This window comes from Nanorana parkeri, unplaced genomic scaffold (assembly GCF_000935625.1).
Source record: "Nanorana parkeri isolate BGI_ZX_2015 unplaced genomic scaffold, ASM93562v1 scaffold87, whole genome shotgun sequence".
Taxonomy (NCBI): domain Eukaryota; kingdom Metazoa; phylum Chordata; class Amphibia; order Anura; family Dicroglossidae; genus Nanorana; species Nanorana parkeri.
Window position 1 is genome coordinate 1,706,065 of NW_017306355.1, and position 15,862 is coordinate 1,721,926.

Below are 15,862 nucleotides of genomic sequence, written 5' to 3' on the forward strand. Positions count from 1 at the left end.
TCCGCCACTGCATGTATAAGACATTCCTTATCTTTAATTTCTAAGCTCTTTATAACTACTATGTCTACATTTGGTACCCATATTTGGTGCAGGTTCATCTGTATTCATGGATAACCTTGCTTGGACATATTTAGGTGATATTGCAATATCATTGTACTTGATTTTTGTTAAATTTGTGGTCTTTTTTGCTCTGGTATGTTTAACAATAAAAAACTTTTATTAAGATGTTAATTTCTAAAAAAAACCCCGAACAACTCCGGGCACACATTTTATTAACTCTTGCAGTAGGGCTATCTCGTGCTGCAAGGGCAAGCTTCTCCATTTTGCCTAGGGGAGAAAAAAAAAAAAAGTTATACCCACCTGATCTTCGGGACATACCATTGCTTGCAGTAGGCAGGAGAGAGAGATGTCACAGCAGGCTGGCTCCAAGGATCGGGCGAGTATAACCTTTTTTTACCCTAGGCCAGTGGTGGCGAACCTTGGCACTCCAGCTGTGCCAAAACTACAAATCCCAAGATGCATCTCCCTCTGGGAGTTATGTCTGTGGCTGTCAGAGCCTTGCAATGCCTCATGGGACTTGTAGTTCCAAAACAGCTGGAGTGCCAAGGTTCGCCATCACTGCCCTAGGCAAACACGAGCAGTTAACCTTTGCAGTGCGGGGGTAGCCCCACTGCAAGGGTTAATAAAATGTTTACCCAGAGTTCTTCTTTAACAAATGTGTCCGACTATGGCATTGTGTTCTGGAGTGCAACTATGCATGTCTGTGTATGGTGATACTATGTAGAAGGTTTGATAAGGAGTCATTGTCCCAGAGGTAACAATTCCCCAATCACTAAATGTGAGTAAACAATGCACATAATGTCTAGTCCTAGTCTAGAGAGGTGGTACATAGTAAAACAGGCACAAAGAAATTAAATTTTGCAAATGAGCCTTGTAGTTATACTACAAAGTCACCCCTAGATGGCAGCCTTGAAATACATTTTATACAAACTGAAATCTAAACATTCTATCAGCTGCACTAAATAGAGACATAAAACACAAACAGTGGCATCTAGTTGCTTTAAGAAATTCACACGGACCGCATGAACAAGTCTGAATTTTTTTTATAAAACAAAAATGTATAAAATCAACAAAGACATGTTACAAAGGAGAAACAAAATATCCAGGCATTTTGGTGACATTGCAGCAGTGCAGTTCGGTAGTAGTGCTATGATAAACGAGTACAAGGAAAAAGGCATCCAGCCTGCTGTCCTCAGAGAACAGAAGAGGAGATTTATTAATTCTGCTCACTTATAAGCCAGTTCCCCTCCAGCCTGCTGGAAGGACATGCAGACACAGGGTATTAGGCACCAGCCAAGCTCCCGGGAGCCATGCTACTCTTACGTTTTTCAGTAAAACAGAGATATTTTACGGTGGTAATTCTATATGTGAAATTGCTATGAGAGATTTGTGCTTCACTGCTTTTCTACACAATAAAATAGTGACAATGCAATTCAATGTATTTTTCCTAAGAACAGAAATGTAAAAAGGAGCAGTGCATAGACACCGAGGGGACAGAATTCTAGGGGTGGCACACAGGCGCTTAAAGAGCAGCATCAACAGTGACATTTTATACACATTCCAATTTAGCGTGGAACAATGAAAGCATGCTCGTCTTCAAAATACAATGCTTGGACCTTTGGAAATGTAAGAAGTGACTATGCCTAAATCTGTCCTTAATAATTTTTGTTACTCCTATTCTTATTATATTTTTAACATCCATGGTACAGCAGACTCATGCCCCAGTATTGTAAAGAAGAATGCCAGCCAAGAAAATAAAAGCAAGCAGAAAGATATACATAATGGTAACGTCTATGTAGTTTTCTGTGCGCTGCTGCTGGATGGAAATGTACTGGTTGTTGTAGCTAACTCATGGAGATGTGTCTGTGAAGGATCTCATTTATCCAGGCCATAGTATATCTGTAAAAAAATAAGTCAAGGCAACTGGACCTGCTGTATGCTGGACCTGCTTATACAGCAAGTCATGGAGATGTTGTCTTACACTAATCTAGATTTTGCAGGGCCCAACATGATAGTTGCATGGGGTGGTTGCTACATATATTAGAAAAATCATAACGAAGGCCTTTGTCTTTACATCTTGAAAGCAGGAATTGCTAGGTCCCTTTGCTTGCTAGTTGGTGAACTAAAACAAAAGAAGGCTTCATGTTCTGCCAGCAGCAGGAAACATTTTTTTTTTTTTTTTTAAAAAGCAGCATTACCAAGAACATTAATAAATAGGAGTAAACATCTATTTACTTGCCAATTTTGCTTGCAGTTCTCCTATAATTACATTGGGCTTTTTAGTGACTATTGTGTTAAATAAGGCCGTACAAACAGCAGTTAACGACTTCTTAGAACCATAGCAACCAATCATATTCACCTTGTAATAATTTAAAGCGGTTAAAGGAAAATAAATATAACATTAAATTGGTTGCTATTGGCACCTACAGTATATGACCCTTTTCTAGGCTGAACAAGCACTGACCCTTTTAAATTCTGAAAATCGTCTGTAGCAGTTAAGCTCTTCAAAAATAGGTCCTAAGCATACCTGCTAGATAGGAAGCGCCAGTGTGCCATCACCCTCTAAAACCAGCCCCTTCCAGCAATTGAAGGACCACCATGCAAGCGTCTCTAGGTCGTACCCATAATGCAAAGTGTGGCCCAAATAAGTATTAATCATCTGCCTTGAAATGACACACCTAAATGCTTAAAAGTAGTTTTTCACATACTGGGCTACTTATACATCCATTTTTAGCTTGACATAACATGGAAAAGACAAAACATAATATATCCAACTGTGAGGTTTAACTTACAATGGAGTTTGAAGTGAGGACTGTGGTAAATACCCTATGTATTCCTATATAGAAGTAAAAAAAATAAAAACTTTAAACAAATATAAAAAAAATCTCTTAGCACAAAAAGGTAGAAAGGACAAAGTGAAATATTCTGTGGTTTCCTTTCGCCAGTCCTTCCTGAGAGGCCTGTGCAGTCCTTTGGCCTATGGCAGCCAGGGAAGGAGTTAATTAAGCCACTAGGGCAAAACGCTGAAAATATACATTCCTATATTTATAGATTTCCATTTATACATAAAATTTTTGACAGTTCCCTTAGCAGACAACTGGTGCCCAGTTCATGTAGCACTGTGTTGTAACTGCCTTTCTGCAATGGGAATATGTGGTAATAAGTGTGCAAAAAAAAAACAAACAAAAAAAAACTGTAAACTGGTTCAACTCGATTATTTTGCAGTCCCACAGAGCTATAGGCGAGTTGGCTCATCTTCACTATCACTGCAGTTACCACAACAGTCCTGGAGCGGGAAAAAACAAAACACAGTCAGAACAAATATAGTGGAATAGCCTATGCGACTAAACATGTCAACTGGCTTAGGGCAAAGCGCAGATTTTTGTTGTAGTTCTCTATATACCCCCCACACACATACATTTACCTTTACTTCCCTGCTACTATGTTCAGTGATGGAGACAGAAGGAAATATCCAGTATTTTCAGATGTGGAGGAGCACATGACAGTACTGGGGTCTATCAGTATAGTCCTACTGGGAATTCTACGCTCTGTCTAAGGTATCACTCTAATGCATGAGTTCTATTTGTGTATTTCTATGGACAGCAAAATGTCAGTGTATATTAGTACACCTTGCCAGCTGCATTTTCTACAAATGTCCAACCTGCAAAAATAAATCTATGGTGGAAATTTGTACAAAATGCAGCCAGCATGTCTTTATAAGGATGTACCCCTCTGCTTTTTAGGTGTTCAATGTGCACTTAAAATACATAACAAAATGTAAACCATTCTGGTCTTCATATTTGTGCAGTGCAGTTTGTTAAAAGGTTGACAGAACAAACTGAACCCTCTGGTCACTTCCTCTTTCATTTAAAAAATGCAACATATGCAAAATGCACCATAAACACCCTGCAAAAAAATTCACTGAAATACATATGTAAACATGCATAGAACACACGTATTCCAAAACACAAAGGTGTAAAAAAAAAGTACCCCAAGATATGCAGAAGTACAAGTACAATATTCATTTTTTTTCCCAATGTATATTAAACATGAAAAGGAGACAGTTTCAGGGCAGGTTCACACCATTTTCCGGACCAGATCTGGAACGCAGTGCATTGTGTTTTACCGCGTTCTGGAGCTGGGCTTTTTTTCAGCTTAAAATGGGCTTTCAGGTGCGTTTGCATGTGTTTGTATGCGTGTTTTATGCATTTCAATGTATTCCAGACCAGACAAAATGAGACATGCAGTAATGTAACAATAATATTACAAGAAAAAGCTTTAATCTTTTGCACCAGCTTTACAATTTAGAATCATTATCTTCCTAGATCGTGGAATTTATCCAGCTCTATAAAATGAGACCGTTGTCCTGAACATGAAAGTACTTGGTTCCAGAATGCAGACTAGGATATAGCCATTATTCAACAGTACCAACACTTGCTTCAGCCCTGCTCACCCCAGTATAAATTCTAACATTCCCTTTCCCGTCACCTGTCTGCTGAAGAGTCGTTGCAGCAGCCCTTTCTTAGGTTGTGGGGAAGGAAGACCTCTCCAGTCCAGATCAGGTGGGATAGGTCCATCCATGGGCACTTCACTAATTTCTTTGAAGCAGTCGGTCTCGATCATCTAAAACAGAGCACAGGCAGCTAATAAATTCCAATTTCTGTCCAGTGTATAAACACATTTTTGTTATCAGACCTTCCCTATCTTTAACAACAGTGATAGATTGAGAGTGACAATACTGCAAAATACAGGAGGCTGGAGGTGTGCACCAGTTGTATGACTTTTTGACATAACAAGGGCCAAGGCAGCATGGCTGCAGCCAAAGCAATTAAAAGCTGAATTCCAGAAAAACAGCCAAGTAAATTGTTAGGGTTCCATTAAAAAAACCCACAAGACAGTTGTTTTATGTGAAAAGGCTTTTATGCCCAAGTCCTGAAACATATACAGCCCTACCATACTGCAGAGCAAGACTGATGATTAGGAGAATGAAGGCACAGCAGCAGGACAGTTACCAGTCATTTCTCTGCTCTCCCCTCCTGTCAAAATGTTCTTGTCAGTTCATGTGCACTGTGGCACACCTGACTGTCTCCTAGAACTATCTCTTCCAGGCTGACTGTAGCAGTATGGTGGTTAGCAAAAGTACATTTGAAGCAGAAGATAAAAATAAAAAGCGCATTAAAAAAAAAAGAAGCTTTTGCTGCAATAGTCAGCTTGAATCCAGAGATTTCCCTTCCAGTATGGTTTTTCTGCCACTAGATTTCTTCAATCTTATGACCAGAATCATACAACCCACAGTTGCCCTGGACCCATTACAGCCCGAGACTGGACAGTGAGAGGAGAAGTTGCACAGTGATAAGCTCATCTCTCTGTCACCATTCTTTCTCCTCCTATTAGCATGCTTCTCGTCATTGCATGAACTGACTGGTTCCTTGTACCCCATGTTCCTGTCACACTTCAGCTCTGCTATACAGAGACTGCAAGAGGCTGATATTGACCTACCTGGTCAAATTGAGATACTTACACTGACTGTATTAAACATATTTTAATGATTTATTGATAATTACAAGCTGCATTAATTTGTGTGTCTTATATTTGCTTTAATATAATGTTAACCAGCATTAGTTGATTACTTCTTCATGCTAGTTGGACAGATGGTGGAGACTGTACTGCTGTCTCGTGATTTTCGGCAAACATTTTAAGAAATACTTAGCTGTGCAATGTATATTTGTTTAAACTGGATTTATTATTGAAAGAAATTTTTAGCATATATTACTACTTTCAGTCGTTACAGCCAAGTTTACCCTTTAACCACTTGCTGTTTATACCCCCCTTCCTGTCCAGGCCATTTTTCAGTGTTCAGCGCTGCAGTACTTTGACTGACATTTATTCCGTCATGCAGCGCTGTACTGAAATTAATTTTATACCATTTTTTTGGGGACAGGTAGAGCTTTCCTTTGGTGGTATTTAATCACCACTATAGTTTTTTTTTTTTTTACTGCATAATAAAAAAAAGTACCGACATTTTTGAAAAAAAACCTGTTCTCCCTACGTTATGTTATAAAACATTTATTATTACCCAATTTTTTGGTAAAATATAAAAGACGGGGTCACGTCGGGTAAATAGACACCAAACATGTCAAGCTTTAAAATTGCGCGCACCCGTTAAATCGCAAAAAAATACCATACACAAAATTGACAATAACCGACGATTTAAAAGCTTTTACCGCTCATCAGTTTAGTGTTATCAGTGACAAATGACCCTAGAATTATTGCTCTCATTCCGACGTTCGCGGCGATATGTAACATGTGCAGCGCAATGGATGTAATTGGCGTTTTCGCACGTAGGCAGGCTTGACACATGTTTGCGTGTGCATGTGGGGGCGGGGGACTTTAATTTTTTTATTGCTTTGATATGTAATTTTTAATTTAATTTTTTTAGTAACACATTTTTTTAAACCTTTTTTTTTTTTCAGCATGTAGTTTTTATTAACATATGAAAGTAAAACAAACATATTCTCGAGATAACACTCGACAGCAAGTATATAAAAATGGACTAGTTTCAAACAATATACAAGCAATACTGGTAATGTTAGGCGGGTAACTAATCCTGATGGAGGCCATGTTTGCATATAATAGTACAATTGACATTCAAATCAGAACAGAAGATAATCAAGTTGGGAGGGGGTGAGTAGGAGAATATCTAGGCAAGGATTGAAGGGATGTTAACATGGGAGTAGGCAGTAGGAAATCGGGGGTCACTGAATGGATTAGAGGGGTGATAGAGCGGTCAGAGCTGACGTGTTATGGGTGGGACGAGGATATTTGCATAAAGGCCTTAGATCTATGGGACCTGAGAGAGGTTAAACCTTTTTTTTTTTTTTCCCACTGAACTTTATGGATATCACATAGGGAGAAAACAAGCTCCCTATGTGATAGCCAATTTGCAGTGACAGGTCCTCTTTATGAAGACATCAGGGGTCTTTAAGACCCCTAATGTCACCTAGGGACCCCCAGAGAAGCTGATGAAGCAGAGACCTTCTTCACCAGCTTCTCTCCAGTTTCTGTACCGGAGAGTGACACTGAATGCAGGCAGTGATGTAATACACATCACTGCCTGCATTCAGAATAGGAGATCAAACGGAGCTCGAGTACTGAGCTCCGTTTCATCTCTGGCCGCAGAGCTGCTGTGCTGGTTCCGGGCTCAAACCGGGAACAGTGGAGCCCGGGATCGCCAGCAGCGGCGGGGACGGAGGGGGGGGGGGCGCACACCCGACCGCATATTACAAGCGATCGGGCGTCTCTACAGACTTCTGAACGCTTGTATGTAAAAAGCCATCGCTGGCTGTTTACATTCAAAGCCCGTTTCCCGCGTGTGCGCGCCTCCTAGCGGCGGGCACGAGCGGAACAGGATAGGACGTCTAAAGACGCCCACCCGCCCTCAAGAAGCCGCTGTCCGGCCGTTTAATTACAACGGCAGGACAGCAGGTAGTTAAAGTGTATTTACACTAGTTTAAAGTGTTCTAGTTGTAAACTAGATTTGAACATGGTCAGTCCTAACAAAGAGGTTAAAAATTGCGAAGTTTAGGATCTGCATTGTATGCTAATGAGGGAAACTTTTGCTTTGAAATTGTTCAGAGTAGCTTGCAGTTTGCTTGAAGGTCTGCTCCAAAGAAACAACTAGAAAAATAAAAAATTTTAAAGATTATTTTTAGGTATGCTGTGTAAATTGGGACAAAGTGGGTTTCCTCAAATATGACTGCAAACGAGGAACTACATTTTAAAGGTTGAAAAAACGGCATGCAATCTCCTATGCTTAAAACCAAGAAATCAATGGCTAATACTGGTTATCCTACTGCAATCCTTACATCAATATCTAGTTTGACTTACCTCATTTTGCCACGGTATAGACACACAACCAGTGGCAAACTTGTGGTAAAAGTCGCTGTCGATTTGCTCTAGCTCCACTCCTTTCACTGTTGAGAACTGTTCTATGTCTAGGACATCTTTGCAGTAAATTGCCTGAGGCTGAAAAATAGCATAAACAGAGAATAACAAGGTTACATAAGGAGTTACACAACGCATAATGAAAAGTCTCTTATTGGTCCCATGACCAGCAGAAAACTCAAGGAAGCCTAGAGAAACCTTCCCTGTTCACATAACTGAATTCGATCTTTCTTCAAGTGTTGAAAATAAAATGTTATGCTTACATCTGGCTTAAATGGGGGTTCTAGTATTCCAGCTTCAAGTCTCTTAAAATTTATATGCCTGAACAAAAGGTGTTCTTTTACTTCCTGTGCACTTCCACCACAACACCCCAATCGCTGATCAGGATCTTTACATAGAAGCTGTGTAGGGAAAAAAAAGAAAAAAAGAAAATTTGAGAACTGAAAACCAACATGACACCTATTCATACTGAAACAAAAAGTATGGGTGTGTGGGAGGCTTCTACAGTATACTTCTTATTTATCACTGCTAGGCTTCTGATGTGCCAATCAAAGCTTATACTTCTATAAAGAAATCAATACTGTATGCATCTGTAGTCACGTACCATAGTATCGCTACACACATCTGATAGCAATCCAAAGCCAACTCCAAAAAACATAATGCTACTGCTTATGTGACAGTGAGGCATGGGTAAAGGTTTGAAGAATGCAAATATCTATAGAATACGAAGGCTCATTTAAAGCTGAACTACAGGCAGAAATAAGAAAATAGGATTTTTGTCTTGCTTATAAAATCTGCTTCTTGAAGTACGTTACAAGTCACAAGGAGTTAATTCTGGAACCAAAGAGTGCTGCAGCTATCTTACCATTCCCAGCCTGTACTTAGTTTTTTAGTAAGAAGTACAAGAGTGGATCACGAAAAAAAACAAGGGGAGGGTCCTATGTCCTATTGTGCACTGCAAATAACAGCGTTTACAGGCAAGATTTTTAAAAAATCCTGTTTTCTTAAAACATACATTGCAGGACACCTGGAGTTCATTCTGGAACCAATGGGAGGTCCAAAAGCAGTAAACCAGAGGGAGAGGACACAGCAAACAGAACCATTAAAATGAATGGGATGTGTCCCATGGAGTACTTCGTGGAATAAAGCATCTTTGCTCAAAACTATGCCAAATAAGCCTTCCAGCTGTGATAGTAGACTTTGCAGGAGGCTGACTTTCTAAATTCAGAAGCATAGGAAAAACAGCAGCCAAAAAGCCTCTGGCCAGGCCAGGCCATTAAAGACAGCAATTAAGAAGCAGGGTAGAGTAACATTCCTTGGAGTCTGCCAGGAGTTTGACTACATCTCCGTACCAGTGTCTCCGGGACGAGTTGGGAGCAATGGAGATCACTGTAGTGTCCTCAGTCTTGATCTTGTGAGGAAGGCAAGGCAAGGGATCCATGATCCTAGTGACAAACTTGTCTACTTTATTGCTGAACCTGGATGCAAGGAGATGCACATCCAGTGTCCCCCACCTGCAACAAAGGGCCAAAAACATCTCCAGGTGAAGGGACCATTCTCCTAGGTCCAGAGGTTAATGACTGCTCAAGTCTGCCTGCAAATTTTACACTCCTGGGATTTGCAAGGTGGACAGGGCCTGGAACATGAAATTCTGCTCAAGCCATTCGACTTCTGGTGCTTCTCTGATGGTTGATGTAAGACAAAAGCTGAAAATCCTGTTTCAGTGGCTCTGTAATGGAGGGGTCCAGCATTGAAGGACAGCCCAATCGTCCAGAGCTCTAGGATGCTGATTGGGAGTGAAGATTCCTCTGCTGACCAGGTACCTTGAACTAAACGGTTCCCCAGGACTCCGCCCCAACCTGACTGGCTGGAAACTATCATGACTACTTTGCAGACCATCTGTAGCAAGGATTTCTGTGATTCCATCAACGAGTTGGAGATCCGCCAAACCAGAACAAGCCTGGCCGTTGTTGGCAAGTGAATTAGGAGGTCCAGGAACTGAGCCTGCTTGTCTCACAAAACCTGAATGCTGACCTACAAAAGCCTGGAATGACACTGAGCACAGGGGACTACCTCAAAAAAGGCCAATATCAAGCCCAGCACCTTCATGTAAACGTAAATGGGTGAACCATGGACCAAAAGATCTGAGCATGTAAGAGATTTTCTGGGGGAAGGAAGATCCTGTACAGGGTCCTGTCCAAATACTAGGCTCAGGTAATTCAAGGTACTTCAAGTGTCCCAGCATTGTCTTCTGGAGATTGAGGACCCATTGAAGCTTTGCATGGTTTGTATTATCTGATGAATGAGGGAAGATAACACTAAAACAGGTCCCTGGGGAAAAGTTTGTGCAAGTACCCCACTATGGGGACTCCCGGAGGCCAAAGCAGATCCAAAATAGGGACACTCACCTTGGCGAAGACTTGAGGCCCTAAAGACAGGCCAAATGAAAGGGCAACCAATTGTTAGTGTTGCATGCCACCAACAAAAAACAGGTAGCATTGATGGGCTGGAAAAATGGGGATGTGCTAATATGCATACTTGCTATCCATTGATGCTTCCAGCTGAAAGGAGGTGATGATAGAGTTCATACAGAACTTTGGCACTCACAGGATCCCATTGAGAATATTCAGATCGAGAATCAAAGAACTGGAAACAGCCCTGTCTACTTCATCGTCTTCCTTAGGAAGTGCAAAAGCAGACATAGGAAGGCAGAGTGGAACTCTCAGAGGGAGGTCCACGTGTGCCATCAGTGGTCTGAGGACTCTATTAGGTCAGAGATTTTTCCCCACAAATTCAGCCATTACTGAGGTGCACAGGAGAACCCTAAAGAGGGGATCGATGGAGAGAAGGAGCAGAGCAAAGGGGCTAGCAGAAACACTGTAGCCAGAGGGAACAGAACCTCCCCCAAACTGTTGTCAAGCTCTGTGGCCCCAGAGCTTACTGCACATCTCTACATCTATAATCTGCCACTGCGCCATTTGATGCATAACCCAATAGTTCCAGAACTAACTTGCCGTGTCTTGGGATGTATGATCAAGAAAACCCATTTAAAAGATTTGTGTATTTCTTTAGCAGTTAATCTTTTTTAAACTACTAGTAAACAATTTTTCCTGATAGTATCCTCCTGTTATGCCTTGCACATGAGACTGGGAGAGGAAGCGCATCATTAGGGGCTTATCACGCTCTGCTGTATTCACATGTTGACAGGGAACATTACCACAGGCTGAGAGAGCAGAGATGGTGACTTAGTGTGTTTCTGCTATTTCATTGTTCAATAACCAGGCTATTGGTGGGGAAATTACAACATTGTATTCCTTAACTCTAACAGGGCAAGTGGTGTCACCCTCCTGCCTGTGTCACCTGGTATAGGAATCACATACATAGCTGAAGATAATTAGAACTCCTTTAGAAGATATTAGTTGACATATGTGTATTTCAGTTGTATATTAGCTGTTTGCATGGAGTTAAGCTTAATCATGTGCGCAATAGCACATAACCAATTACATATCAGTTTATGGTTGCCAGATAAGGCAGCTATACACTTATCTTTCATCTAATAGGCTCAAGTATGTACAGAACTGCCAGAAGTTCACTTTAATTGTGGGTAATCAATTTATCCAAAGTACCTTCAAACCCTAACCATGAACTCTGATTTGCTCCTTTTTGGTCTGTTAATTATACAATTAAAAAAAAAACCCCAAACTGTTAATCTTGCCAAAAATCTAGTTAGAGGACATTGTCCTGTACTCTCTGCCTCTGCTGACTGTTATCAATTACATTGTTCACCATTTTCTCTGTGGACTACCTTGCATCTTCCCAGTGGAATATAGAGATGAGGAGAGGGGGAGGTGTTCTTTAGTTCTAATAAAACTTCCTATCCTAAGGTGACAACACTTTCATTCTTTCGTAGATACAATAGGTTGAATGAAAGTTGTCACCCTAGGACAGAACGTGTGTCACTGGCATGATCAACAGGTAAAAATAAGAGAAAAAGCCTGAAAATTAAGAACTAATGCAGCCAACCACCACCATTTCTCTCTGAACAAAGGAAATCTAAATGTGTATGGCTAGCTTTAGTGCCATAAAATTAAAGTGGAACTCTGAGCAAACGGCTAAAAACACAGTTAAGACACTTACGTTTAAGATTTGCCTACCAATGTGTTTCAATTTATGGCCAGCCAATCTGGTAATCCTCACACTTCTGCTAGTCACCAAGATCACCTAACACTATTACAAATGCTTTCACTGTCCTATACCCTTTCACCTAAATACCTGAATGAATGCACTTGACATGCTTGACTCATCTCCCATAGTTTCCCTCTTCATAGTACCAAGCAGAGATGCCCTGCCCTATTCTGCAATACAATCTCCCTTTTATCTTTACATACATAGCTAGCCGTTCCAATAAGCTTACTTTTACTTTTTTATATAGCTAATTACCACAAGAATTTACTTTGATGCAGGGAAAAATTGCAAACTAAATGCTTAATAAAAGCTCCCCCCGATCAGATACTTTTTCATGACTAGCAATTTACAAAGAAAGACCTACAACCTAATTGATCCACAGCAAGTGGTAAATATAAACAACAAAAAAAGGAGAGGAAGTGGTGCGCCTTCTACGACAACCGCTGATAGATATCTAGATCAGGTCACACGTTTCAAAAACCTATTTATCCTCCTATTTCTGTGACATGCAGAAGAAAATCAAACAAACAAATACCCATGTAAACCAGAGCTTCCGGTCAATGAAGGTTGTGCCGTTGCAGATGCTAACCATACCTACATACCTCCTCAAGTCAGATATGAAAGTCCTGAGAGCGTTTCTCAAGATATTCACAAAATACTACGTATGTGCCATAGCGGGGTCATTAACATTGGAGGAGTTGCCCACAGCCACCAGTCAGATTCCAGCAGATGGTTCCTAATGCGGTTTAGAAAATGAAAGCCGGCACATGATTAGCTGCTACAAACAACTCAATTTTGTTCTATAAAAGGAGCAGTATTATTTCCATTGGAGTCAGCATTAAGTTAAAAACACTGAAGCCCGCCTACTCTAGTGAAAAAGCCCTAAATGTATCTGTTGCCCAGAATTACACTAACCTAAGAAGATGCAAAGTTGACGTGTAGGAATAGAAATTCCAATGTGACTAATTTTAATGGATGCACACAAAAAGTATGTTTGAATTACATGTCTGAAGCTGCATCATGTTTCTATTATATAGGTAAAATAGACCTTACTGGGGTCAATTCACAAACGAACGCACTAGGATTATGATCTTTATTATAAAAAAGTGACAGTCCAGAGAGATTTGAAAATTACAGTCAAGTGACTGAATAATGATCCTTACTCTTGTGCTAAAGCTTTGTCTATTAAGTCTATCGCGCACTACTTTAAAAATACTGAGCATGCACTAGTTTATGTTGTTCCCAACACCAACTAGAATTCAGCTTTCAATTTAGTACAGTTACAAAAATATTAGAAGGATTCTATATTGGCTGCTATAGGTTCTTTCATTTCTCCATCATGGAAAGGCCACACAGAACAGGAATTTACTCACCATAGTGCAGAGATCCCTTGCCTCCGATGAAAACTTGCTTGAATATTCTTCTTGGCCTTCCTTTACTAACCGCTCTACCTCCTCACGTTTGATCTTCCTCTTTCTCTGCTGAAAAGGGGACTGCCCCGCAATCATCTCATACAGTAGACAACCAAATGCCCACCAGTCAGGGCTAAATGTGTACCGCTCATTCTTCACCACCTCAGGAGCTAAGAGAAAAAACATGGTTATAACCCCATCCTAGCCAGCGCTTTTCCTGGTCACCTTCACACCTTTACTCACCCATGTATCCTACAGTGCCTACTCTGCCTTTAATAGTTTGACCTTCTGGGATGTGCACAGCCAGCCCGAGATCGGAGATCCGGATGTGTCCTATGGAAATAATAAGAGTATGAAAAGCCAGTCAGGTAGATATGCATTTAGCTGACGCCTACTCATGTATAAAAATATGCCTGCACGACATCATTGGCCTCATGTTTAAAAATAGTCTTTGGAGCAAGTTAAGAAATTTTCTGAATTGCTTTATGACTTGAGACAAATATTTTCACAGCATGTGAAAAAAGTCACAACCTATGGTAAGGCGTGAGACAAAATTTATAATACTGTACTGCGTAAAACATCTGTACAACTGCTACTTGCATTTTAAAAGGTGCTCATAAAGATATGAGGGGTTGGCTGTGAAGACATGATGCAACCTTTCTTAAAACACTTCTGACAGCTGGTGCTGCCATGAATGCTCAGCTGATTGTGTGTACAGACTTTCTCCATAGGCTTAATCACCTCCATGGCCTCAGGTGTATAAAATCAAGCTCCTAGGCATGCAGACTGATTCTACAAACATTTGTGAAAGAATGGGTCGCTCTCAGGAGCTCAGTGAATTCAAGTGTGGTACTGTGATAGGTTGCCACCTGTGCAATAAGTGTATCTGTGAAATTTCCTAGCTACTAAATATTCCACGCTCAACTGTTAAGGTGCCCATACACCTTACGACCATCGCAAGACTTTTGTCTTGCGATGGTCGTAAGCTTATTAAAAGCTCGTACGATCTGCCCATCTTGGACAGGCAGATCGTACTTGCGATAATCGAAAGCCCGCCCTGCTGAGGGGCGGGCTTCCGATGACCGCAATGAGGGGCGGGCTTCCGATCACTGCAAACGGGCAGCTTGCGCACACCGGCCCGTTCGGCAGTTGTGGAACAAGCAGGCCACTAACCCGCCGAGAATCGTACGATTCTCTGCGGGTTTTCAAGCCTGCTTGAAGTCTGACAATCCAATGAACAGGTCTGGGTTTGGTGGTTGCCAGGAGAACGGTACTTGCCTAAATGCATTGTGCCAAGTGTAAAGTTTGGTGGAGGGGGGTGTGGGGCTATTTTCCAGGGGTTGGGCTTGGCCCCTTAGTTCCAGTGAAGGGAACCATTAAGGCATCAGCATACCAAGACATTTTGGACAATTTAATGCGCCCAACTTTGTGGGAACAGTTTGGGGATGGCCCCTGTTCCAACATGACTGTGCACCAGTGCACAAAGCAAGGTCCATAAAGACATGGATAGTGAGCTTGGGGTGGAGGAACTTGACTGGCCTGCACAGAGTCCTGACCTCAACCCGATAGAACACCTTTGGGATGAATTAGAGCAGAGACTGCAAGCCAGGCCTTCTCATCCAACATCAGTACCTGACCTCACAACTGCGCTTCTGGAAGAATGGCCAAACATTCCAATAGACACACTCCTAATCCTTGTGGACAGCCTTCCCAGAAGAGTTGAAGCTGTTGTAGCTGCAAAGGGTGGGCCAACTCAATATTGAACCCTATGGGCTAAGACTGGGATGTCATTAAAGTTCATATGTGTGTAAAGGCAGGTGTCCCAATACTTTTGGCAATATTGTGTATATGGTACAGGTTTCCTTTAATTTTGTTTTGAGTAGTGGGTGGTTCCGGGAGCCTGCCATGCAACGTCACACACAGAGTCCCCCAGTAAATATCCACCACCCTTTATGTCTTCTTCCGCACCTGGCAGAGTGCTGGAACACTCTAAAATGTACAGATATCACTTTCAAGACAATAACAGCAGAGGGAAGTAACTACTAGCCCACCAAGCAGGGCTTCAGGGGCAGGGTTCACTTTGTAATCCACTCCAGACAAAATCATAAGAACACCTCACACAGTCACAGGGAGTGTACTTTTTAAAATTTGTGCTGTTTAACTTCCTGTTCCTCAATTTCCCTAGTCACATTTAAACTTCCAAGGCATGTCTGAATTTGATTGGTGGCTGTGATAAACTTTTTTGTACAAGAGAGATATAT

General features: G+C 41.3%; 1 protein-coding gene across 1 annotated transcript in view; it reads right to left on the bottom strand.

Moving 5' to 3' along the window:
* Positions 1–2,526: 2,526 nt before the first annotated feature.
* The window catches only part of GRK6 (G protein-coupled receptor kinase 6), a 58,161-nt gene continuing 44,825 nt past the window's right edge, over positions 2,527–15,862 (bottom strand). The window contains exons 12-17 of the mRNA XM_018552389.1: positions 13,845–13,934; positions 13,563–13,771; positions 8,268–8,405; positions 7,948–8,085; positions 4,549–4,683; positions 2,527–3,346 (exon numbers count right to left, since the gene is read on the bottom strand). Coding sequence (XP_018407891.1) covers positions 3,296–3,346; positions 4,549–4,683; positions 7,948–8,085; positions 8,268–8,405; positions 13,563–13,771; positions 13,845–13,934 — 761 coding nt within the window. The 3' untranslated portion in view covers positions 2,527–3,295. The remainder of the gene's footprint in view (positions 3,347–4,548; positions 4,684–7,947; positions 8,086–8,267; positions 8,406–13,562; positions 13,772–13,844; positions 13,935–15,862) is intronic.